At 35.3% G+C, this 26,999-nt stretch overlaps 3 protein-coding genes across 11 annotated transcripts in view; 2 read left to right on the forward strand and 1 right to left on the reverse strand.

Annotated features, from left to right (window-relative positions):
• Positions 1-5,785: 5,785 nt before the first annotated feature.
• On the forward strand, positions 5,786-6,859 carry LOC110996067. Its single transcript, XM_022263577.2, has 4 exons — positions 5,786-6,078; positions 6,151-6,265; positions 6,583-6,672; positions 6,746-6,859. Exons 1-4 carry the CDS (start codon positions 6,006-6,008, stop codon positions 6,822-6,824), a joined length of 357 nt encoding a protein of 118 aa, XP_022119269.2. The 5' UTR covers positions 5,786-6,005; the 3' UTR covers positions 6,825-6,859.
• Positions 6,860-7,095: 236 nt separating this feature from the next.
• On the reverse strand, positions 7,096-14,982 carry LOC110996065 (nodal modulator 1). Its single transcript, XM_022263575.2, has 19 exons — positions 14,739-14,982; positions 14,274-14,660; positions 13,587-13,746; positions 13,236-13,484; positions 12,843-13,011; positions 12,130-12,309; positions 11,822-11,903; positions 11,328-11,521; positions 10,816-10,994; positions 10,579-10,740; positions 10,213-10,383; positions 9,866-10,043; positions 9,589-9,791; positions 9,314-9,513; positions 8,817-8,966; positions 8,488-8,593; positions 8,132-8,310; positions 7,879-8,056; positions 7,096-7,743 (listed from the first exon to the last, which is right to left on the reverse strand). The coding sequence occupies exons 1-19, from the start codon at positions 14,867-14,869 to the stop codon at positions 7,588-7,590; spliced, it is 3,414 nt and encodes a 1,137-aa protein (XP_022119267.2). The 5' UTR covers positions 14,870-14,982; the 3' UTR covers positions 7,096-7,587.
• Positions 14,983-15,343: 361 nt separating this feature from the next.
• Positions 15,344-26,999, forward strand: part of LOC110996059 — a 64,413-nt gene continuing 52,757 nt past the window's right edge. For 8 of the 9 annotated variants that reach the window (XM_045632594.1, XM_045632589.1, XM_045632591.1 and 5 more), the window contains exons 1-2: positions 15,344-15,514; positions 24,733-24,783. Coding sequence is in view for 8 of the 9 variants with exons in the window: in XM_045632589.1 (XP_045488545.1) it covers positions 15,504-15,514; positions 24,733-24,783 (62 nt within the window). In the remaining variant the exon portion in view is untranslated. The remainder of the gene's footprint in view (positions 15,515-24,732; positions 24,784-26,999) is intronic. The other variant, XM_045632596.1, reaches the window with a different exon arrangement.

The following is a 26,999-nucleotide window of genomic DNA, read 5'->3' on the forward strand; positions in this document are numbered from 1 at the left end:
CCCTCGCGAGGGATGATGTAACATTAACCACGACGAAGTAGGTACAAAACACGCACGTCTGATTAAAATTTTTAAAAGAAAATCTTACATCGCGTTTAGACAAATGTAATAAACTCTAGTAATACTATTGTTAATAAATTTAGTCATACATTTTTTTTAAATGCCTCGAGAAATTGAAGAACAATTTTCCTTTTCTGTTACTATCATAGTCCGAGATCCCACTGCAGTGGGATCTCGGACCATATCTCTTTTAATCTTCTACGAAACCTATGCAGTTAAGTATATCACAGACAGGAAATTATGAAATTTTACTCTTAAGAGCGGGTATTATCCAAAATCACTCATAACAGATTTGATTTTATCTAAGTATGCGAAGTTTAATTTAAAACCAATAAATATGCACTGGTCCTTCACTATAATTTCAACAAGAGATTTATTATTATAAACACAATATAAATATAAGTTCCTCGCTAAAATTCCAGACCTCTATTTTTGTGTAATTAAGTATTTGTTCAATCATGGCGAGTATTGTGAAGCCTAAATGTAATTAAATTACGAGATATTTAAAGTATGTTCTAAATACTTTAGTCATGTTTCGCGATACACTGTATCGTCCGTCTCATATCGCGAAAACTATGGGCATATGTTTGGATGTCACACCAGTCTGTCGTATAACTCACAGAAAATGTATCGAACTAATGTTATCATTAGAGAGATTACTCTTACAAATTAATATAATATTTATTACAATTAACTAAAATATTTATTACATATAGTTCGGCTAGGATGATTAAAAATATACAAACTTAAGCTCATTTGAGCAGGTTTACGCGAAGGTTAAGGTTTAAACCTTTGAGGTGGGGCTCCTAGTAACTGCTACTCTTTCCGCGTGGGTAATCCAGCACTCCCTAAGCAAACCTCATATTATTAACTTACCTTATTGAAATGCATATACTACGCACCATCCAAAATGCCTTTGAGTTGCCCTTAGTGCAGACAATTAGCAATTAGTAGCGACCCGCCCCGGCTTCGCACGGGTGCAATGCTGATACTAATTTATACACTACAGAAAATCTGTGAACGTTGTATATAAAAATGTGGGTTATCCATAAGAGATAGACATATACGATTACGGACTTTTCTGTAGACCTTTTCAATGTGTACAATACTTAGTTCATTATTTTGATAAAACTCGTAGGGTTCAGCCTGCGTTTGCAATGTAAGCGGAAAAAATGTAATTATTTACGACATCACATTAGAAACCTCAAAAATAACAGTACTTCTCCACTATTTAATGGAAGTTATTATACATATAAACCTTCCTCTTAAATCACTCTATCCATTAAAACCGCATCAAAATCCGTTGCGTAGTTTCAAAGATTTAAGCATACAAAGGGACATAGGGACAGGGAAAGCAACTTTGTTTTATCTTTTGTTTTTGTTTTTAACTGACGGCCAACCTCCAGTAATGGAGTGGCACTTGAAGAAGAAGAAGATGATATGTTACCAACTACAGATGCGCGACCGTTGCGTCGCGGTGATTACGTTTTAGTAGGGGAGCCCAAGAGGGGATTTCGGGATTTACTCAAGCGCGGCAGATTAATATACAGGGGGATACCTTGTACCCGGTTAAGTACCTCCACCAAATATGAGGCCCATATATATGGCCGCCCGTGAAGGATACAGGATCAGATTAGTAAAAAAAAATTGATCATCAGACATTCTCGAGCGCGTCAGATTAAGGTAGTGTGAGTTAATCACATCCTAAAAAGTGTATATTCCACTAATCTGACAATTTGAGAGTGACGTAAAGAGAGGGGAGGGCAGCAAAGTTGTAAAAAAAAAACGTCATCTTGACATTCTCGAGCGTAGCTAATTTTTTTCTTATTTTGAATGAAATAATTCAAGAATATTGAAAAATATATAATCTGACGATTTCCGCAAGCCGAAATAACAAAATTTCGTCGATAAAGTTCGTGCGATAAACGCGTGCAGCTGCGTGATGCCTACATTTCCTTCTCCGCGTTTCCCTCAAAATTAGATTTCATGTGAATTTGAACCGATGGGGACCGATAGATTTTGAGAAATTTTGAAAAATCTAAAAAAATAACAATTTGTTTTTTTGAAAGTGTTTTTTTGCAATAACTTTTAAACGGCTTTATCCATCAACTTCAAAAACTAATCCATCTTTAAGCTTGAAAAACGACGTCGATCGCCACCAAACTGGTCAAAATCGGTTGATTCGTTCGAGAGATATCGTGAACGAAAGAAAACCGAAAAAAGTGTTTCTATCACATAACTTCGACATTTCATATCGGATTATCGTTTTTGATGAAATTAAATAATTAGAGCTTAAAAAATGCGTCGATCGCCGTCAACCGCGGGAAAATTGCTTGATCCATTCAAAAGTTATTGGGGTTTGAAAATTTCAAAAATAGTGTTCTATGAAACTTCTATCAGACTTTCGAGCTGGGAGAACTCAAACGCATAGAAATATTATTTCTTTGAACTCAGCGAGCTCATAAGTACAATTTTAAGCGCCCAGGAATGGAATTGCAGGCATGGCCTTTAGGGTGAACCGTTTTTCTAATATTTTTTTTGTCAGATCAGGCAAATCCCTCTAGATAATCGTCAGATTATGAGACAGTACGTTTAGAATATAAATCTGAACCATATATATCTTAATCTGACGCGCTCGAGTATTTCAAAATGCCGATTTTTTTTTGCACATTATAATAATGGCTGCGAGTTTGCGTCAGCTCGAAATCGTCAGATTATTGAATGAGAGCTTTTTTTTGGTGCACTCAACACCCCCTTAGAAAACCTGACGCGCTCGATTAAATTTTTTTTTTTCATTTTTAACCCTTACGTACAACCACCCCCATCATGCAAATGATCAGATTAACATACGTACATTATTAAAAATACGTAGGACATTGATGCTATCAATATCTGACGCGCTCGAGTATGTCCATGCAACAGTTTTTTTTTACATATTTAAACATCTATAGCCGCTTTCCCCACCGATGAAAAGGTATATAAATAAAATAAAATAAAATAAAAAAAATAAAAAAGCCTTTTTATTTCCTACAAATATACGCTTACTTATCTAATTAAAATTAATACCATCTACTATATATATCATATTTACTACTAGATAATATTTACTATTACATTATTTTTTTGTATTATTAGCTAGCTTGGTTAGATTTTAGTATACTTAAATAATATAATTTGTAGGAACCCCATTATTGGGTGAAGGCCTCCTCCAAAGATGCCCATTTGTCTCTGTCTTACTTTGTTTTTGTTTGGCTATTTTTAATGTTGATCTAATTAATCGGTGGTCTGACGGATAGTTTAAATTCAGGGCTTCAAAGTTATTGAATAGTTTTGGCTGGTTGGATAGTATATAGTCGATCTCATTTTTGTGTTGTCCATTTGGGGATCGCCACGTCCATCTCCGGCTACGGTTTTTCTTGAAGCGTGTATTGATGATAGTTAAATTGTGTTCAAGTGCGTAGTCGACAAGTCTCTGTCCTCTATCGTTTCTTTCACCGTCCCCATGTTGATGCAGTATTAAGTATTCACCTTCTTTAGGAGCCCCTACATTCGCATTAAAGTCGCCCATTAGTATAATGTTCTTATGTGTTATTTCCATAGCTTTGTCGATAGTTTTATAAAATTCCTCTATTTCTTCTTCTTTTGCGGATTCTGTGGGTGCATATACCTGTATAATGGATATCTTAAATTCGTGAAGTATTAAATTTAGCATTGCCACTCGTTCTGTTAGGCCGATGAAGCTTTCGATGTTGTTTTTAAGAGACTTCTTAATAATGAAGCCCACTCCAAATTTACCTGGTGTACTACCAATGTAGCAGAATATTAAGTTGTCATATTCCTCTATTTTATTACCAAGTCGTCTGATCTCTGAGATACCGATTACGTCATAATTGTTTTTTTTTGTTGCTTCATTTAACTCCAAACAGCGTTCATGTGAAGATAGGGTCCTGACGTTGTAAGCTGCGATTTTTAATTTGGTTGTGTTTTTGTATTGTCTGATCACCGTCTGTGTGGCTTTTTTGGAGGGTTTTGGTCGTACTCTCCCGCGGTGACCGGCCGTATTGGGAGATTTGAGGTTGGGAGAGATTGCTATTCAGTGTTGTGTTGTGATGTATTCGTTTGGCGTTGAGTTGTTTCTGCTTGAGTGAGGATTAGTTTGGGCTTTTGTATAAAATAGTTCTTCATGCCTCCTTTGTTTTTCTTAGGTTGTTGCTTTTTAGTTTGTTGAACATCTTGGCTGCCGGGGTGAAGTGTCTCCGGGGATTCAGAGAGATTTCTTTTGTTTGACTGTTTATACAACGGTTGTTTGTTGTTCAATATAATAATTTTGTCGTACTTTATAAAGGCAGTATTGCCTGCATCTTTTTCTTTTTGAACTTGGACTTGAAGTTCTCTACGCTTATTTAAAATTTCGATTGGGTAGTCTTCTTTTAGGTAATATGAAGTATTTTGGAGGTAATGTTTATTTTTTTGGATTTTTAATTTGAATCCCAATGTGTTGAATGTTATTACTATAGGTCTAACTTTTTTGCCTTTTTTCCCCAGTCTTCTAACAGCTTCTATATTGTGAGTTTCGCATGAAATTTTGATGTATGTATTTATTATGTTTATGACCATTTCTTCGAGTCCATCGTATGACTTTTCGCTCTCTTCTACGCCAAACAAGATTAGATTTTTGCGTCTAAACTGTCTTTCTAGGTTGTTTATTTTTTTTGTTTGTTCTTCTAGGTTTTTCTCCAAAAGCTCGTTTTTTAGTTCTAAGTGATTAAACTTCTCGTTGAGGCTGTTGATCATTGTACATTTAATATCTTCTTTCATATCTAGCATGTCTTGTTTTTGTTGCTTTATATCTTGCTGCATGATAACTAACATATTTTTTATTTCCTCCATCGCCTGTTATGATGCACTTAGTGCCCTCTATGAAAGATGTATATATATTTTTTATATTCTATTTGTGATATTCTTATATTAAAATTAAGTGTTCAATATTTATTGAAAAATAAATTTTTGAAAGTTATGGTTCTCTTGAGTGATTTGAACTCGAACCCAAAGAACGCCACTGGCACCGCAAGCGATTTGACTAAGTGTCTTTACTGCACATGCTTGAAAATATCGTACAAGTTACATGCGTCACAGACACTAAATGAGTCAGTGTTATACCAAGTCTTGACACTTGTGCCGTTATTTTTTGCAAAAATTAGTTTACTTCACATCACTACACTATTTCACTTTAATGTTGTTCATTGTGCACAATTCCTGCATTTTAGGTATTCTTTTCAACATAAGTTATCTACAAAAGTCACTCGTTTGAAGCGTTGTGATTTTGGCGAATTATTTATGCTTTTACAATGTTTCTCGGCGGAATAACATTTACACTTTTTTATCTCGAAATATTACACCACTTTTTCTACTTTTGAAACGATATTATTTCTTGTTTGATTTTAAAAATACAAAGAATTGGGGACACGATACGAGTTGTTTCACGTCTACCCTCAACCTCCAAGGTAAGGTAGGAAAAGGTATATATCATATAACATTTTTTTCTTCTTATCATCTAAGCTTTGCAACCCAATAGGTCTCCACGACGCTCGAGTAAATCCCCATTTAGCATCGTGGGCTCCCCTACCATTTGTCACTAAAGCGGGCGGAACAAGCCGCGCGGGTGGAATCATAAATTTTGCTTATCACGCATACAACACATATAAGCATATCATGCTTATCAACCTTACGCATCACAACCTTACTGAAACTGGTACGAAATCGTCACTGTAAACAAATAATTAAAGTTATTTAGCGGACGCTAATCGATCTGATACATTTATACAAATCATTACCGAGTGTGAATGACGCACACAGTCACTGTGGAAGGGATTTTCGCTGGTATTTAAAGATATTTTTCTTTTATTTATAAGCAATAGCAAGTTATTGTGAAAACTTATACTGAAATGGAAGCAAAACTATTTGTGTTGTTAGCACTTTGTTATACAGTGTCCAGTGTTCCCATAAACACTGGTTTCCGTAAGTAATTTTCCCGACATATTTAATATTTCTTAAAAATGAGACGTTAATTCACATAACATTTTGTTTTAGTATCTGATGCAGTAGCTTCGAATGATCATATAATCATGAAGAGATTTGTAAATCCTTCATTGCCGTTTGGGGAATTTTCAAGAGATAGTCTCAGTCGAGTACGAACAAGGAGAAGGTACAATCAAACCTAAACAACCATAAAATGTGATTTGTTTGAATCTATCCATCTAGTCTTTGACATTATAAATTGCCTGCACATTTGTCACTAACTGGATGAGCATGGGGCCATTGCGCTCACACAGGTCACTGACAATGCATGCACACACGCTGACAATGCATTGGATAGATCCCGGTTATGCCTGTATTAATTTAACTGTAATTTTTCTTAATAGATATTTTTTTTTGGCGTACGACCTTATTCGCATTAAAGCAGGTTTAATACTTCCAGAGATTACAAATTCATCTATTTCTAACATTTTATTATTTTTTTAGTGAGGAAGAATGTGAAAAACTCAATTTATGCAAGTTGCACGCCAGATCCCAACACAATTTGATGGCGGCATTTCAATTGTATTTCGTCAAGTAAGTTACATTTATTTCATAGGCACAAGTCTTTGGAAATGCGCTCAGTATTCAATTATTTATAACGTTTCAGCAAAGAGAACGCCAGACTTTGGGACCATCGGGCTCATACAATATCAGAGTGCTACCAACTCTACAGCTGCTATAGATAATAAGATTCCCTTGTTATTTACTCATTAAGACACAACAAAAGGCTGTTATATTATCTCTACTTTTCGTAAGTCCATGAGAGTAGTCATCTGGAGGAAATCTGGCGACTAAGCAAGAACTATAGTGGAAATTAGCATAGTAATGCGGAAAAGTATATATGTAATTATGTAATAAGTATTACTACAAAATAAAATATCCCGTATAATACGCTTTCTCACTTACCTCATAAGTAAGTCTAAATGAAACTGTTAAGAATAAATAAAATGCTTTAAATAACACACAAAGTACCAACAATCCGTTTTATTTCACAAACACACAACTTAAATGCACCAATATCCATTATAAATTTAAATAATTAACGAAATATCGATAATTTCATACCATGAACCTTTAATACTTATTTAAAATAAAATAATTAAATGTATAGGAATGCACAACAACTGTAATTAAACTAGACACAGAATTAAACAAAAATAAAACATTTTTACTCTGACATCGAAAATTGTAATTACTTAACTATTTTCTAAGTCAGAAGAATATAAACGAGTTGAAAGAAATAAGGTAATTTATGGTTTCTTTACAAAATTCGTTTTTTATATATAAAATAGTAAGTATAAATATTTCTGTAGAGAAACTTATGAAAATCGCAAAATGTCGGAATATTGTGATTGAAATAATTGAGAATATAATAACACAACATTCAGAATTCTTGAACAGAATCAAACGGAAGCGATTTCCATAGTTTGTTTTAAGCGACTGAACCTATCACTGGACCTTCTTCCTGGGCAGCTTCTTCGTGGCGTAGTCGGCTTTGATCTTGGCCAAGATGTTATCGCGGTGGAAGTAGGCGGCCGCCAAAGCGAGCAGCAGCGGAACCAGCAGGAAGGAGCTGGCCCGGAGCTCTTGTTCCGAAGATTTCACCTTAACGGGTTTATTACGATAATTACGCTTAATAGACGCTTCATATCGAACGAAAGGAATATTCAGAAATAAGCATATACACCATATATAATAAATAATACACAGTTGTAAATGGTTAACCATACAAACACTGACCTTGGCCACGAAATGTATGTCAAAATGTTTGTATTTCCCGTCCGAGAAGAAGTAGACGGCCGGCTCCTCGTACGAGTGCGTGGCTTTGGAGAGCGACGACTCCACGTTCACCACGTACGACTTGTTGTCGGCTTGGAGACGAGGCAGCACGAACATCACGCCCGGGTTGGAGGACGCACTGCAAGACGCTATTTTTAATAATATTTAACCAAATTTACTTATATATCTCCAAAGGTACGCTTAATTAATTCACCTATATCCCGAGGGATCGATTTTGGTGGAGTAAATGGGTTGCTTGGTGTTGTCCAAGGCCAGCGTGAGCTTCAGAGTGCGATAGAGCTCGAAGTCTGCGTGCACGAGCACGCTCGCGTCCGTCAGCTGCGTCGGTTGCATCACGATCAGTTGCACGTTCTCTATATCTTTGCCGTGAACCTGAAGACGAATGAGGCAAAACTAAATATTATCTCTCATATGCCTTTTTGTATAAATATAATATAATGGCAACGTGTGACTTTATACCAACGAGCGCTCGCTTCCAGGACAACCATTTAAGATAAAGAAAAAGATATAAGGTGTGTAAAACACTAATAATAATATGTTAACAGAGACCTCTATGGGCGGATGAGCGCGAACCAGTTTGGTCCCCGCGAGGTCAGGCGACGCGGAGTCCTTCAGCTCTAGGACGTACACGCATGACGGGACTAGCCCCCGGATCCTACAAATTTATTTTTATTATTTTTAAATAAAAAATTTTCAAGTTTAAACAGATCAGACACGCTAAGCTGAAAATATGTTTTTTCCAACCGTTTCTGTACGAAATTCATATTACCACTTAAATATATATCAATCAGAAGTCTGTTTTTTAATATTTTACCAGTTGTGGAAATATGTACTTTTTAATTCACAGAGCTCATTTATAAATAGTGTGAGTGAGTCACCTGAAGTCCCCGGAGTCGGAAGCCGTGGAGTCCTGGGAAAGGCACCGCGACGAGGGCTCGGAGGCCTTCGCCCTCACGGCCACGCCCCCGGCGCCCGCCCCACCCAACGATACCACGCGACCCGACACTGACCATGCCACACGGGAACCTCTGAAAGTAAAAAATATAATCACATCGTCTAAAGCAGCTGAGGAGTATAAGACAAAAATAAATGTTCCTAAATGGCTAGTTCTTAAATCTAAAGAGAAATTATGTATTTAATGAAAAAGGACTCTGATTTATGATCTGTAACAGTTAATAGAATTAAATGTTTGACTAAATTCGGATTAGATATTTAATTTAAAGTACCTACTTTGTATAGCAGGCATGTAAGACTGCCATTACTGTCACTGTGAATAATATTCGTTGACACTGTATTATAAATTGTTAATCATTCTGTGTTCCATGAAATATGAACTTCTACGAATATTTGTTATTCAGACTGATAAAGCTCTCACCGGAAGACCAACTGCGAGGTCTGCATCTGCGGCTGGTCGATAACGGTGAGGATGTGATGAGGAGGAGCGAAGCGGTACTCCTTCATGTTAGCCTTGACGTAATACTGCGCCGCGGGCAGAGAGCCGAACACGATCCGGCCCGAAGGACCACTGGCCACGTTGCGACGGTACGAACCTCCGGACACCGACACTAACGCCCCCTGCCGAGTCGGAAAAGTTTAGTTTAGCTTTCAAAGGGACATATTTATAAAAATATAATAGCACTACTGAAATACCTCGAGCGGGGTCTCATCGGCGTCATCGATCAATAGCACTTGTATTTCGGCCAACTTGTGTGCGGCGATGATTCCCTTTGCGTCGGCCTCGCCGAACGAATAGGAATCCTTTTCGGCACTGACGCTGTATCGCTTGTCCGCAGCTAACGGACCGAAACTGTACGCGCCGTCCTCCTTTGTTACTTGGGTCAACTTTATGTCGTCTGTAATTAAACTTTAATTTATTGAATATAAGTCATCTTTTAAAATTTTATTAACATGCCATAAAATCACTGACCGGAAGTGAGAGTGACAGTGACTTGAGCGACGGGTGGGTCAATTCGACCGGACACAGTGAGCGCAGGCGCAGCTCGCACGGTGAGGGCCACTTCACATCGACCGGAGCCCACCAGGCGTTCCTCGCTCGGGGTAAAGAGCAGATCGCTCGATTGGGGCACCACGGTCACCACTTCACCCTGCCATTTCAACATAAACTATGATTATAGACAACGAGTCCGATGTGTTTATAAATCTATATAGAGAGCTATTTTTTTAAATAAACTTTCTTATATATTGCAAATAATTAATATTTAAATTTAACACACACAACAAGTTTAACGGTCAATTATAAATTAATAACTTTACCTGAGCCAAATACAGGATGTGTTCGTAGACATGACCGGCATCAGTCTTGGTGTGCGTCGGTTTGACGATTGCTGGTTCTGCGTCAGTCTCGAGTCGGAGCGTCAACTCCGCCGCCTTCGGAGATACGATGCGCACCGTGGCCGAGTGAGAACGGGCCGTGAATTCCACTGACTACGAGGAAATACTCTATCAATCCTAACTTCAGTCATATAGATAAATCAAATTGTAGAAATATAATGTTTATTCCCTAAAAACCAACTCCTGAGCAATTAGAGATCGATAGAGAAGCAATAACATAGACATGCAACACCTGAACATGTAATGGGCTAAAGAGGCTTATTTATTTTCAATTCATCCTATACTCACAGGTACTCGGCTCTGTTGGAAGGTGACCGTCGCCTGCGCAGGTTCCACTTTGTGGCAACCGCGTGGAGTCAACTGGTAAGAGCGGGCTCGAGGCAGACATTGCTCACTCGAGCCGGCCGAGATCGAGAGCACGCCCTGAATGTCTCCGCTTTTATATTCCACCTGCAGAGTAATACATTGGCCATGAACGCGATGCACGTCAAGCCGGGCTTGAGTTAATCCACAACCGTGACCTACCTCGATGTCGTGCGAGCTGTGCACGTCGAGCACGAGTCCGCTCATGACGAAGTCGGGCACGGCCGCCTGAGCGGACACCACGGCCACGTTGTGCGCCGATTCCTGCCAGCACACCACCGAGCCCTCCACCGACACCTCCACGCTGCCCGGGAGCACTTCCGAGAACGAGTACGAGCCGTCTGCCACGAACGAATACGTTATTTACGAGAGCGAAGCGTCAATCGCTCATGACTCGAACCCCAAACCCGAAAATTGAAGCCAAAATATGTCAATTTTAAAACACTTTTGCCAAGAAAAAAAAAATGTGCTTACTTATTTTATATTATTATACTACACTCGTTAGGAGTAACACTTCTTCTTTCTGACACTAAGTATAAAAAAAACTAAAATGTTGACTATAGCTAACTTCAGGGTGTCAGTTTTTGTGTGACGGTGTATGCACGCATCGTAGTTCCTCTCATCATTTTTCCTTAGCACGTCAAAAGAAGTATCTAGAATGAAACATGACTAACCCTCCCCGATGGGCACGTGAGTGGGGTTCCCGAGGTAGCGGCCGTCGGGGGCCAGCGCTCGCAGAGCGGCCCTGAGCCCCTTGCAGTCGTCGCCGCACAACGCCCGACCCGTCACCTGCGCTCGCAGCTGAGAGAACGACACGCCCGACACGGCTTCGCCCTCCACCGCCACTTGCAACCATTCTGGGTAGAATCTGAAATGTTCATAATTCGGATGACCCTTAATACGAATAAGACCCACTTTACAGTTTTATACTTATCTAGGAACATCGACACTACATTTTAACCAAAACTAATATATATATTCTCTTGGTAAGGGAACGTATTACGTAACGAATTTTGGGGGGATTGACTATTATGCGTTATTGTTAATATTATTTTCGATTTTACAACATGTAAATGGGAACTTTTAAGTTTAATGAGTCATCGGGTGGTAACGAAACGTTTTTATTATGAATAATTTGGTAATTATATTAAAGTGATCAAGAACTTACTGTAACCCATCCCTATGCTCCTGTTCGGAGACGTCTACGCGCGCCGTGTACGCGCCCGTTGGTAGAAACGTACACCACTCGCCTACAATATATTAAATTAAACTATTAATTGCGTTTTTGTGAAAAATAAATAATGTATCACCAAGTATCCAAGCACCATTTCAGTTAGAGCCAGACACAATTGTGTTCGTCTCAAACTCTCTGTTTTAGTGTTCAGTTTACTTAGAATAAGGCTCAAACACATAAACTCCTGATATAGTATCAATTCAGAAAATCTTTAAGTAATATTTAATAATTAAAAAAATTACCATTAGCATCGCTGGAAACGAGTACAGTGGTGGCAGTGGACCGCAGAGTGACAGTGCGGGGCGGATTAGGGATTGGGGTGATGGAACCGCATACTCGCCATCGGGACACGACTGCCTGAACGCTACCGCTCACACCGCTCGACGTCACTACCACTTCGAGGGGCTCCCACTCACATTTCTCTGTGGGTTATTTATAGAATTACGTTAGAATTATGAGCCATACTTTGTATGTACTAAATTTACATATTGTAACGAAGACGGGTCGACTGCAATATCTCTTGATTTTTCGACAAGATCGGAACCGTCTCGAAGCTAGACTGAGCACTCTAGAATGACCTACTACAAGGACCGAGTAATGTGCGAAAGAGAGAAATAGTACGGGAGTTCTAGAATTGTGCAATCGCTACTCAGTAGCAGTCCTGCTTAGAGAATTCTCGAACACCGTTCATCACCCAGGGATATATAAGCGAGCCAAAACGAGACCGATTGAAGAGAAAAGTGCGAATAAAGTGAAGAAAAATAAAGTAATGTTTGAAGTGTGCGTTATTAAAGTGATTAGTGGCAGTATTTTGTTTTCAGACTTGATTACATAAGTGAATTTTTGCAAGTAATTTTCAAATCCTCTGAACATATTTACATTATTTAAAGATTACTTACTTCTATGTAGTTCTGGTGCTTGAAGATTTCAGATATTCTTACATCTATTTACTAACCATGTTGCAAAGTGACAGTATAAACCCCAGGAGTCATCGAGGTTAGTGTGAATTTGCCAGCAGAGTCAGTTGTTCCTACAGGTTGACCATTCACAGACACACGAGCTCCAGGCATTGATTTACCTCCTTTTGAGGCTATGACAGACCCCACAACTGTGAATCCTGTAACCTGATAAATAGAATTACATGTTTCTTGCTTCACATGATACATTACACGACACACACACATACATATATAGAAATATAAATTGTTTGTAGAATTAAAACATAAGTACAAATAATTAACTTTACTTTCCGTATGTATCACTTTATTTACATTTAACTTTTTGGACAAAGAAAGAGTATGCATTTATAAAAATAAAACTGTAATCTCAATACCACTTTTCAACTCACTTCAAATGCATTCTTGATGTATTGACTGTCATGATTAACATCAAATAAAACACTTTCCGGTTTGATATTGTAAGTTATAGCAGCTTGCCCTGGTGATTTACTCATTGCTAAAAGTTTATATTGCCCAGCTGGCACCAGTCCAAAGCTGAATTCTCCTAATTGATCAGTTATAGAATAGCATATTGGTGAATCTGGAACACCTTGGAGTAAAGCCGTTTTACAACCTTCCACTCTGAATTTAGGGTTTTTCTGAAACAGTTAAAATAATATAATAATTTTTAGACAATGTCATTTTATTGCTAATATCAAAATTTATTATTCTTCAATGTTAATGTATTAAAAAGTTCTCACCTCTTTAGAATACAAGAGTACGTGAACACCAGGTATGGGGTTGCCAAAAGATAAAATAGAACCAGTGACATCATAGCCTTTCACTGCTAGTACGCCAACAGGCAGCACTGTGTTGCCTTCTTTGACATGCACACTAGCTTGAGCTGGCTCTAGTTTCCATCTAAAATATATTGTGAAATATGAAAGATTTTAAAACAGTACCGTTACCAGAAAGTAGTAGCAAAATTGCCACTACTACTAACTACCATAAGTTTTCTGAAGCATTAAGTCCCATTAACAATTTTAATAATTTTATTTTATTTTAATGGTGTCAGATAAAATCATATTTAAATCTAGTTTTTGATAGCTTGGTTCTATAAATACAAGTCCAAATTTGCCGATGAGTAGGGATGCCTACAGGTTCAAATTTAATGATGTGGCATAATACCTTGATGATCTTATGTTCCAAAATAAACATTCTTTTTGGTTAAACTTTACAATTCAATACCTAACCTAACCTAACCAAACTAGATAATAATTTGTTTTTTGCACAGTTATTTAAAATAAAATATTAATATACTAACCTAACCTAACTAAAAAGATAATAATTAGTTTTTTTGGACGCTTAGATAGTACTTACTAAGTATAATCAAATTCAAGGTATTGAATTGTAAACCCAACCTTTTTTTTAAATAAGGTTCTATTTACCTGCTATGGGAAGCTTTTAACACATATTTGCCGGGTATTACTGGAGTGAAGTGAAAATCTCCACCAGAACTGGTGACTGTATTTCTAATTTCTCCTTTATCGTTTACTAATTGTACAGATATACCACTGGGACCAGACTCTTTGCCTGCAGTGATGACTTTACCCGTAATACCAAAACCATTAAAAGAAAAGTTTACATCCTGGCCTTTTGAACATTGGTCTGTTTCTCCATCAACCGATAATTCAACTTCAGATGGCTCAAAGCTCCAACCAGCTGGAGGATGAACTTTTAGTATATAATCCCCTTTTTCATACAGTGGTACAAAATAGTACCCATTTGTAGGTGCACATTCTGTTTTTTCCACCAAAATTCCTTCTTTGGTATACCTAAAATGAGAAAACCGTTTCTGTAGCCAAGTTATCGTGAAATATAATTAGATTAAGATGTTTTGGAGGTTAACTTACAGTCCAATTTCAATATTAGATACGTCTAAAACTACGTGACTTTTAACGAAACCACCACATCCTAAGATATCATTTGCTAAGCATAGATTTGCACTTAATATTAAAATAAATAGTCTAGTCAAAGAATTCATTATACTTGTGATATTGTTAAATTTTAATAAATTCAAAGGAACATTATTATTGTTTTAGCCAGCGCCAAGCTTGAAGCTACTACTAGGCTAGTAGCTAATAGACTAAACTTCAGTCACTTTAGTCTCTACTCTCTAGACCTAGAGTGCGAACCAAAGCCAATACCAAAACCAAACCAAAAGGCACAAACCGAATGCTGACATCACAGATAAACTATATAAAACTATAGAGCATAGAATGAAAATCTAGTGTCACTAAATGCCCCAGGAATATAATTGTTTTGGTAATTCATAAATTTTCTCATTTATATTCTTTCAGGTGCATACACAATATTTGATATATATATATATATATAAAGTTTTGGCATACAAAAAAAACAGACGTGTACAGCTATCATATGGTTTCGTCATCCTTTGACGCTGTCTTTTTCTTCCTATCAAGTGTCACTTTTAACTTCTGTCTATTGTTACTTTTTGTCTTATGTTTTTACTTTCAAAATCAAAATATCTACCTACGCGTTTTAGTCGCTTTTCATTATACAAGATTGTAATCATTTGTTTGGTGTTAATTTCGTCGCTTGTGTTTTTCCAATTCTTGTGAAAGTGCAGCAAACACTGTCGGAACAATAGAGATCGGATGCGACAAAAGTAAGTTATAATTTTGTTTCCTAGCCCAACCAGGTACCCGATCGATAAAAGGTAATTTATGTTTTCTGACTACTCTTACAAGATATTTAAATAAATTTATTCGAACAGTTAAATAATTATTGTGTTTAACGCTGCTTGTGCTCAATATATAGAATATTAACAGTCTCATTAAATAAAATAACAATGGAAAAGGCAAACATGAAAAGGAAACCCACAAATGAAATGCATTTGCATCATTTACTTTACACTTCATCTACTGGGTGCACTAAAAGTATAATATATATTTATAGTAAAACAAAATGGCATTTAGTATTACTTAACATTCCAGTAGAACTACAAATCAGCGTAAGGATTTTAGCAAAATAATTATAGTTCAAAATTGGTAGGCACAATAAGATTGGTTGGTAATTCTTTACCTTAAAAATTATTATTTTATTATAATTGTTGTATTTTATTAAAGTAAACATGTACTTTAATAAACACTACCAATGAGACTGTATGTTTTGCCTATTTTTAATTTCTTTATAGAGAATAATTGTCATTGGGTTTAAGCAATTTGAAGTATAACCATAACATTAAGAAGTACAGTCAAAACCTCTTACAATGACATCGCTTTGAACACCATACCAGTAATATTGACCGAAAGCAAAGCTGAATTCTATTGTATAAGATACATATTAACAATGTCATCGGCTATCACAACTCTCGGTATTTACAACCAAATATGAGTAGACCCTTCGATGTTGTTTTCACAGATTTGGACTGTAGGTCCCTCACATTAAGAATGTCTTATAAAATAGTTGTTATAACATTTGTATTAGTAATATAGCTTAACTGTCTGAATTGCCAGTAATTAAGGTGTAACCTTCTGAGCTATTAATGCAGCTTTAGTTTGAATATAAAAAAAGTTATTAAAATGTACCTTTCAAGCCAATAAATTTATATACAATATTATATTATTATTATACCAGCTCATCAAAACCAGAAATATATGTATAAGTGCGGACATTCTGTACTAAAAAGTTCATGAATGAAGTGACAGCGTAATTCAAACACTTTTCATTCCTCTTTATCAATAATTCTTGATTAATTGCTTTTTGATGACATAGAGCATTAGCAAATTATTTACCATCCAATTACCATTTCAAGCCAAATTTCTGTCTTCATTTTTATTCACTGGATAAATGAATAGTCACCTTTCAACTCACTAAACCACCTCATTTTCTTCAACTAAGTACTTACTCTCTACTAAATTTACGAATACAAGGTTAATATTTTTAGCACTATTAATAAAAAAAGTCTTCATTAGGGCAACATTAAAAAGGTTTTTGAGCAAGCAGGTGCGCGGTCTGATCGTTTTCCGAAGTGCGGTGTTCACGTTAAATTTGAATAAGCCATTATTCGCCGCCCTGTTATTGCTCGAGTGGTTCTTTTGTAAATCTCGAGGCACTGGTGCCGCCTACGATTCGTTTTATTTAAATCATTTAATTCCCTACCAATTTGAAATATAGATGAGATTGAAACTTTGTTTAAAATACCGAGACATTATTGTCATCTCGGTATTTTGGAGACGTTGACGATGTCTACATTTCATTTTATCGGTGTTCTTCTCAGTAAATCATTGCGAGTTTTGTTTATATCAGGAAAAAACAATTTTCTATATCAAAATATTGTAGAAATGTACTTATATTTTTTATGAGTCACGATTATTTTGTTTAGCAAAATGATACATTTGCAAGGTTTTGATTTAACCAATGCAGTTATATGAAAAAAAGTTCTTATTAAAGAATTTTTTTGTGCCGTTTAAAGTAAATTAAGAAAATGTATTCCTTATTTTCCCACTAATAATTCCCACCGATTTACCCTAAAGGAGGTATGTTACGAAGCATGTTTGTAACAATCCAACTTTAATTGAATACGTGACTAGTGAAAACGCGGTACGTTTACTAATGAGAATTGTTAATAGTTATTAATTAATATTAATGCTACAAATCATCAGAACAAACGCTCAATGTCTACGAAGTTAATAAATCATAAATTGTTTTATATTGAGTTTCGTAAACGGATTTAATTTTTTTATTATAAGTATGTACTTGGTAATTCTATTTCTTTTGTAAACTCGTCATTTTCAAAACGTAAGAGTAATGTCGTGTATGTTTTAAATATAATAAGTTATTTTATTTTGTAATAAGTTCCGTCTCGCGTAAGTAATTTGCGTGTTGTAAACCAGTTTGGCCAGAAACTTGTTTCGTTCGGGCAAGTACAGCCCAGATTCCAAGGTGTACCGATTTTAATTCATTTTGTATTGAAAGTTCCGCAGCAGTAAATTGGAAATGTTATAAAAAGTCACACATATGCTATTAAGTACTCCCATCAATATAAACAATGCTTTTTATGTAATTTTGTTTCTTCATTACTTAAGAAAACTTTGATCTTGTTAATTGAGATGGAGATTGTTACTTTTTCAAGAGCTAACTGTATTTTCTCAGGCACAATGTCCTTTAATCTTCGCATTAGTAATTTGCCAAAGCCGCGAACTCTCTGCCAGTAATAAATTGTTTCGAGAAACAAGATTAATAGTTGATGGCTGACATGTGCTAAATGAAAGCACCACTTAAACTTGTCGAATAAATTTGAAGGCATTTCGAGAAGCCATTGGGATAATAGAGGCCATATATTAATGTTTTCGTTTAACCAAAAAGGGATAAAATATTGTAGTTTATCTGTTGCTACTCCAATAATGAACCAACAGACTTTCACATTAAGATACTAGATACATTTAGTTTTTCCAATATAGTATCATTTAATTTACTAGATTTATTTGACCGTGGTATTTGACAGTTTCCGGACCAGCAAAGCTAAGTTGTTTAAAATCATGACTGACACCTTAAAGGTCACTGTCTTAATTTCATAAATAACTACATTTGTTATCAGTTATAATTTATACAAATGTTGTAATAATATTGCTAAATTGTATTTAATGAGTACTTACTCGGGAACATTAAGAGCTTTATGATTTCCGGGAATGATTTTCATTACATTTATTTTTCAGTATATACTGCTAACGACAGACGATACTTCTCATTAGTTAATGATAAAATTTAAGAAAGTAAGTTGGTTAGTCCCATGCGAAGAAATGCTTTTAAACATTGAGTTTAAACCATAAAGAAATAATACAGACAAAGTAATGTATTCTCCTAACCCTCCGCAATAATTAAAGAAAACCTTATCAAGAGCATTATTCGAATTTATTTCGTTTTCTCCCAGCCTCCATTTTCTCGGAGTATAAAGCTTAAAGTAATTGGCCAGAAATATGGGAGCCAGGTGGCTCAAGACGACGATAAATAATGTTTAAATAAACCCATAAAAGTTACTTTGAATAATATGATTCACCCTCCGGATAGTACATTATTGTTTATTCAAGAGACGTGGTCTCTGTAATTCGCAGACGTCTCAGAACGTGCAGCCAAATTATATTGTTTGTGTACAAACTTTTTGCAGATAAAATATACATTTAAGATTATGCTGTCCGCGTTGTGTTCCCATAAGTGTAAGATACACCAATGAAAATTATTCATAATTGAAATTAATTTTAGTGCAATTACTGTAAGCAATCAACTTTAGAAATTTGAATGTCGATCACCGTGCGGCAGGATTAACATTTTGATCACGTCTGCGAAGCTTGTAATGTACCTCACAGCGGAAATACTGCGGCGGGTGCTTTATTAGTGTTCGAGTATGAATCATTCATGTTGTATGTTTCACTTCATTTTGGGGACGACAAGTTCCTGGGGTGGCTTTGAAAATAATTTACTATAGGTAAAATGACTATTGTCTGAGATGATTTTAAGAAATACATAATTTTATTTTTGTTCCGTGTTTCTAGGTTTTAGGAAAACGACACAAGCATATAATTCATTTAATTCAAACTATAAGTTTGGCTTTTCTCAAATGCATGAAAAGTTCCAATTTCTCTTGAAACGAATAAGTTAGATTTATTTTTAGCCGACTTCAATTAAAAGGAAGGTTGATAACCGCCGTATCATATTTTTGGTATAGAACATTAACGATAATTAATCCACAATCTCATCTTGAATACAATCGGAGATCAGACCGTAACAATCGATCGATCTCCTATCTGCATCCCTATAACCAAACCCTACGAAGACAATCCATGTTTGGCGACGGATAAAATGCAATATCTTCGCTCTTTACACTCATATTTAATAATTAATATAAACCAAATAAAGTAAATAAAACCGTACAAATAATATTAAAATATACATGTCTATGTTAATTTTTATCAAATAGCTTTTTAATTATTTTAAAAACTGATGTAAGTTAAAATGTTAAGATAGGATATTGGCACAGTTGAACTCTCATTTTCATTCAAAAGTCTATCCACATACACCGATCCGACCTACCGTGGATAGCTTGTATCGACAGACAGCTATTACAATCCGTCGATTGGTTGTTGGCACACTTTAAGATGTCTATCTCAGATGGTCAAAAATGGATTGATATAGGCTATTGGGTTACATTTAAACCTGTATTCTTAATTGTATACGTGAGCATAAAAGTGCTTAATTTGCACTTAGTTAAGCGTAACTCCTACATTGGTCTAAGTGCAGTTCCATATCGTTGATTGAGTTAGGCGGGTTTACTAGCTACTTGAAAGAACCAACAAATGAACACTCCCTAAAGATTAACAATGAGCACTCATTTGGCCACTCTCACAATTGATCATTCTTTCCTAAGTGCAAAGCCTTGTTCTACGATAAGGTTACTTACTTTCAGAAAGTTTATTAATATAATCCATATAAGGATTTAATTCTAATTTTTGTATTTCGAAACAAATAATGTACGTAAAATCGTACGAAAATGGAAATTCTAAGTCTTAGATTTCGGTGTTTATTACCTCTTTAGGACAGCAATAATGTGAGTGCGTTTTATTTATATTCTTTAGCAACCTGTTGACGGTTAAAGATACCTCGGAACATTCCAATGTAGAAATCTTCAAACACACGTTATGCAGAAGTTATTTCCATTTAAATTCTCTGGTGGAATACTCAGCTATTTGGTTCAACACTGGATTACTGAGCGTTTTATATTCGAGTGTCGAGTGTGATCGATACGGAAGTATTCGATTACGAATTCATATTCGGTGTCGAGTGATGTATTAAACCGATTATGTTTGACGAATTGCAGTATCGATGCGTGACAGAATCGTTTTCAGGATATAAATATCAATCTTTTTTCAGTCTCCTGTGTCTTTAGCGCCATAATATTTTAGAGACACCAGCAGAGTTTAACGCCTATAATAGTTTTGTTTTAATTTACTTTCTAAACTGTGTAGGCAATATAAAAAATGCTTTTTTCTTTAGCGTAATCTGAATCAGTCATGTAGCGTGACTCCTGTCTGGCTTAGCAGCGATAATTTATCGTAACCTACATACAAACTTATTACAAAGCATTAGCGGAAAATGTACGACCGTATTACGAGTAATTATTTTTAAAAGGGGTAAATAAGAACTTAGACGTGCAAGCGTTCTGTTAATTTCTTTTAATTATAAAATTCCTTTGCGCGGAATTTAGGTCTGGCGTGGAATTACTTAAGTTTTTTGATTAATTTACAAAGGGATGGCGACCCTGAACGCTGATTCTGTACCTCGTGGTACATCGTCGTAAACATTTTTCAGCAAAAAATGTGTGATGACAAATTTAATTCTTGGGATATGTGTAACCTTAAAATTTGTTTAATGCGCTGTATCACTTAGAGTTCTTTGCGAGCAAATAATCAGACCAGCACCTAAATGTAAAACATAAAATTCAATACATACACACAGACATAATAGATTTAGAAATTAAAAAAAACTGTTTTTGCAGTCAGAAATAAAACTCTTAAACAATAACAGTGTCCGTCCGAGTCCGATTATTTTGTAATCACATTTTTTTAAAAGTACTGTCACGTGCTGTCTAGAGTCTAGACTCAACAGCTAATACGCTGAGTCATACAAGGCTTCAATCAATCAGAAAACAAATGTTATTCCGTATTTAACTACTTCGGCTCGATTATAAACCTTCCGAAAGATCATTCGCGGAATCATCATACGTAATTGTTACTATTCTAACATTTGGTACGCGTTGAATGTGTAAAAGCTTAAAGCACAGAACATGGTGACATATTATATAGCGCTATGCTACGAACCGCTACGAAGTGCTACGAATTTCGGCTTTACTGATGATATATATATCATTCAAAACCCGAACTCTGTTAAATTATTCATAAATTTCCTAATAACAAAGTCAATAATATAAATGTTATTTTACAACAATATTTTTTTTGCTGTCTTATTCTTTGTTAAAAATTGAGCATTGTATTACAGCCTCATTGAACCTATATGTCAATCAATATGTATAATTAAATGTTATTACATATACATGATCTATAGTTCAAGTTTAATAACAGCAACAAGTTATAACTTCTAATACGCATTAGCTTGGGATCAATTTGAAGCACATTGTTTTCAAGAGGCAATGTTCCACAAAGTTGCACCTGGCAACTTTCATATTAGCACAACAACGGGACGTATTAGCCTCCCAAACTTTGCCTTGCGGTGCAGTATAGGGGAAACGAGAAAAGTAAATTAGTGCGGTCTCCGACCTTTAGTAATGAGAGCTAAGTTTACTCACCATAATTTGTTTTTACTTCAAGAAATAATTGTTAGTGATTAAGTTAACGACCAAGTTAAGTTTGTAAAAAATGCTTAATAACGCACGTATGTGTATCTGATTAAGGGGGTAGGTATAGCGTTATTGATAACAAATATAGAAGCAGATACAATTTAAAAGGTATATGTTAGATCATATGGAATGGAAAATTTATTTGTTGTACAAAAGTGAAAAAACACTGATGGGGTTATCTGTCTATAGATAAACATACTAATATAATTAAGGTGTAAATTGAACTCAGGATGAAGTTAGAGGTGGCAAGTCAGCACGACGTGATCTCTGGAGCATACACCGTCTTAGTTCCAAAGCTGCTAAGTTTGTCTTGCTTGTGATAAAACTTTCTAGTTGTAGAGACATTTAAATAAATTCGCTCGCTCCGGGGAATTCCTGTGGTAGATTCTTTGTTATCAGACAGGTAAAGACATTATGGTAAAGGTGCATCTAGATAAATACAGACAAAATTAAAACTACTACTGGGATGAAAATTGTATGAAAAAGACGTAAAATAAACAATTTAAATAGTCTCTTTTAAAGTGTTAAATTATCAAGAAAGCGTCAAATAAGGGATGGCAAAACACGAAAGTTATTATCCAGCAAACCTTAACTTCCCTTAATAAAATCGTAAAATGTAGCGAAGCTGAATGCTCTTAAAGCACAGCCACAATTACACCCAACTCCATTCCACTGTGATAAGCCGCTGAAAGGCTTCATAATCAAGACTTAGACCACAGTTGATGTATTGAAACAGTTATTCAATCGCACTAACGCGTTCTGATTAGAGATTGAACTGTCATTGTTTGTTCACAAGTTTTGGAGTTATAATTTCTTCACACAGTTCTAAATTCGATAATTTATCAATAAATCAATATGTATGGTTACCATAATAGCACGAATGCTCATGCCCCACTCAAGATTTTCCCGTAGATACTTAAAGAATTCTAGTAAAACGTAAAATATCAAATCAAATAATTATTTTCCGTTTGGAGTTTGCAATCAAGCAGTAAAGTTATTTCGAAACAATTTCGAGTTATTAAAACTGTTTTACGTTATTTTATTTACCATTAACGTTATTCAAACACTGTTTAATATTGAGTTTAGCGACTGCAGTAAGAAGAGCTGTGTACAGCTTAAGGCCACATTAACAGATGCAGTTTTACGAGAGGTTCGGAGAGGCTTACCGCTTGCGCCTTGTACTCGCTTTGTCCATTGAATGCTCCATAGATTAATATCGGAAGTTTACACCGCTGCTATGGATTATCCTCTATCGAGCCTTTTATTAGCCGTGCATTTTAATTATCCAGTCTGAGCGGAGGAGCTGCCTTTACCAAGACTTTATAGAAATAATTTACAAAAGAACTACATACAAGCCGAGGAAGTTATTTAAATTAGTTAATATATGGCGACTTGTTCTATATCTATGTCTAGTATATTTAGTGTATCACATCATATGTTAATTGAGTCGGACTATTATTAATCTTTTACATATGTCCGTTATAGTAGGTATATATTGAGCCTTGTATTTACATACGTTAAAATAACTACGCTATACCTAATAGTATAATTTAAATGAAAATGGAACATATATCTTGCCGTTCCTACTTTGTAGCAAGCTTTTTGAATTGTAGACAATGCATAATAATTCATATCCATAGTGTTTTGAAAACGTCCATCCTTAAAATAGGTCAAGTGGAAAGATTATCGCGGCCTAGATTGAAGGCTATTTTTAAGATTTTTCATTTTAAAGACAACTCGGTATCTCGTCAATGATTTAAAAAAAAATTTATCACGCACTATTATAATGTCAAAATAAGTGCCAACTAAACTCATCTTTCGATAGAAAGATATTGGGAGGCCGAGATTATGTATATATATATATGTATATAAATCAGTGGCGCTACAACCGTTTCAGGTCTGGGACTCAGATTTTTTAATCTGTATCACGCTTGGGGCCACTAGGCCGACATAGCTCATATCAACATACCTGATGTAAGTTAATTCAAGAAACAACGTCCATGCGTTGTCCCTAATGTTTAATTAAATAATTGTTATTCATTGTTTTCTAACAAAAAAAATGTTAGACTTTTGTATCTCTTAAATCTTGATTATACAAGTCATCAATCAATGAATCTGATTAAAAACCTATCACCATTGGTACTCATTATATTGTCAGCCAAGTTGCGGCCAAGTCACGTTCTCATTTTGACAAAATTAAACCTTCATTTTCACCCGTAGCGCTCTAAAGGTTTTATCATTCTAATAAACAAAGGACAAACGTCGTGCTTCGAATGTTTTTATTACGATTTTAATATTCTGCTCCCTTTGAAAGTGCCCTGATAAGGTATTATGTTTTTTGCCTAAATTTTATTCAGTTTAGGTGACATAATTACGTTATTTTGTAGATGACAACATTTTACTCAATTTAGTATATTTTATAAAACATCAATTACTATAAATCAGAAGTTAAATTAAACATTATTTGTTTTCAGGTTTCTTTTTGAAGCAGTTCGTGATAAGAATATTATAAGAGTACAATTCATGTAAGTATACATTATAATTAGCGATTGTTTAGTGACCATTATTCATTTAGCAGATATTGGAACTGTTTGAAACAAAAATAGTATTTTGATGAAGGTAAGACTAAAGACATAAATAAGCAATTTAGTTTAGATCAAATAACTCACAAAACCAATGGGTGGAAAATAGAACTCGTCCATCTTACGATAAATTCAGCGGCACGAATGTTATGCCTTTTTTGCAAGAGTACAAAGTATATATACTTTGTATTTGGTTAGTAAATATAAAAATAAAAAAGTATATTTAATCTCGTTAAACTCGGTATACCCATCACAAACCAACCACTGAGCTTGATAAGTATATTTTGGTAAAATTGCACAGAATTATACGCTATTTCTGTGCAAAGCTAGAAATAGCTATTTGCCTCAACAGCAGTTGAATAGGTTGGATAGGAAATACATGGCAATCTCCGGTGCTAGGTAATGACCGGCAGATTAGCGGCGTTATGGACGCATGCGGCCGCCGTCATTTGCAACTCATTTCATTTCAATGATTACGAACGCTTTTAGTATACGGGATTGGAAACTGGAATGGTTTGCTTATATCAACATTTCTTATCGTGATTTGTATGTAAATAAGTAGGTGAAATAGTGTTTTGGCTTCCAATAGGGAAGGAGGGAAGGGTGGATAATTTTGGTGGAAATTTAGTGACGGTTAAATATAGATAGTGTGACGACGTGTGTCAGGCACTGGAGGCTGATCACCTACTTGCCTATTAGATTAAAAATGATCATGAAACAGATTTACAAATCTGAGGCCAGGACCTAAAGAGGTTGAAGCGCCACTGATTTATTTATTTTTAATTAAGGATAGGTAAGCAATAAGCTAAATTACCAATATAATATAGCAATTCTATAATTTTTAATTATATTAAAAGTTAATTATATATGAACTAACTTATATATTCACAATAATCCAACTTCTGTGTATATGAGAAAGTAGTTACCAAACAAGTGGGTAATTGCTTCAAAATCCGGAAGGCACGCTTTCAACTCCTCTGTAAAGTTATGTCAGCGCCTGCGAGTCGAGTGGCTCAAGTAGAACGGACGCAAATTGGTCAATAACTATATTACTAATAAGTGTTACTAAAATCCTTTTACAACTTTTAAAAGAATATGACTTATGCTTCGAAATCCTGCTGCTGCTAGACTTTTATTGAAAACATTGAAATACACATTAGAATAATAAAATTTCTCTTTGTATAGAAAATTCTGTGTCGAAATAAGATTGACTGTGAAGCAACAAAAGGAATCAGATTGAATATTAAATAAACACAGGGTAAACGATAAAGTACCGAGAATTAGATACGAAAGCTCTTTCGCCTTTGACAAAATCAATTCTGCCCGTGTTTGAGACTTAGAAATGTTGACGATATATTGACGATGTTTTTAAAATGTATTTCTTTTTAGATGATGGCTTGAATAAAAATAGAAATGTGCGTCTTCCATATTGTAATTATAATATTTTCTACTAATTTACGAATAACAGTAGACGTAGGAAATTTTGCTAAAATATATAAAAAAAACATCTAAATTGAGGGGCGGTCAAAAAGTTCACAGAATGGCGGAGTTTGCGGGGGTGAGTTTACTCATCCATAATTGAGTGACTCATTGTTAGTATATATATACCAATTTTCAGCCTAATCGGGTCACTATCTTTTGAGTTATCAACGAGTAAACAAATAAATTTAACATCAAACCATCTTACAAGAGGTTATAACTGTGTATGAATAAAAATAAAAAGGGAATTTGCTCCTGGTAAAACCATGATTTATAAATGGCAAGCCCTTTTCAAACAAGGAAGGGACTCCATCGAAGTCTACCCACAACGTGGACGCCTGAAATAGTCGAAAAAGTTGAAAAACTTGTATTGGAATATGCCTGGTTAAATAAAAAACAGCTTACAGCATTCGTTGGTATCAGAAACATCCATTTTAATAATTGTATAGAGCAAAGGAAGAGAAGTCTTAAGGTCTGGTAAGGAATGTGGTGTCTCCGAGACGGAATAATCTATATCAATTTCACTACACGACGGCTGCCATTGACACCCACTACAGCCCAAACCTGGCGCCTAGCGACTATTATTTATTTCCAAAAAATGAAGAAAGATCTGCGTTGAAAAATGTTTTACGACGATGAAGAAGTCGGCATTTTCGGCCTATTTTGAAGATCAAGACAAA

This window comes from Pieris rapae, chromosome 20 (assembly GCF_905147795.1).
Source record: "Pieris rapae chromosome 20, ilPieRapa1.1, whole genome shotgun sequence".
Taxonomy (NCBI): domain Eukaryota; kingdom Metazoa; phylum Arthropoda; class Insecta; order Lepidoptera; family Pieridae; genus Pieris; species Pieris rapae.

Excerpts from the sequence above, each read along its gene's own strand:
- LOC110996067 (XM_022263577.2), top strand. The coding sequence starts at position 6,006 with ATGGAAGCAAAACTATTTGTGTTGTTAGCACTTTGTTATACAGTGTCC. Across the intron at positions 6,266-6,582 it reads CGAGTACGAACAAGGAGAAG|TGAGGAAGAATGTGAAAAAC; the intron begins GTACAATCAAAC and ends TTATTTTTTTAG. Across the intron at positions 6,673-6,745 it reads TTTCAATTGTATTTCGTCAA|CAAAGAGAACGCCAGACTTT; the intron begins GTAAGTTACATT and ends ATAACGTTTCAG.
- LOC110996065 (XM_022263575.2), bottom strand. The coding sequence starts at position 14,869 with ATGAATTCTTTGACTAGACTATTTATTTTAATATTAAGTGCAAATCTA. Across the intron at positions 13,485-13,586 it reads TACTCTTGTATTCTAAAGAG|AAAAACCCTAAATTCAGAGT; the intron begins GTGAGAACTTTT and ends TAACTGTTTCAG. Across the intron at positions 8,311-8,487 it reads GCGCTCATCCGCCCATAGAG|GTTCACGGCAAAGATATAGA; the intron begins GTCTCTGTTAAC and ends ATTCGTCTTCAG.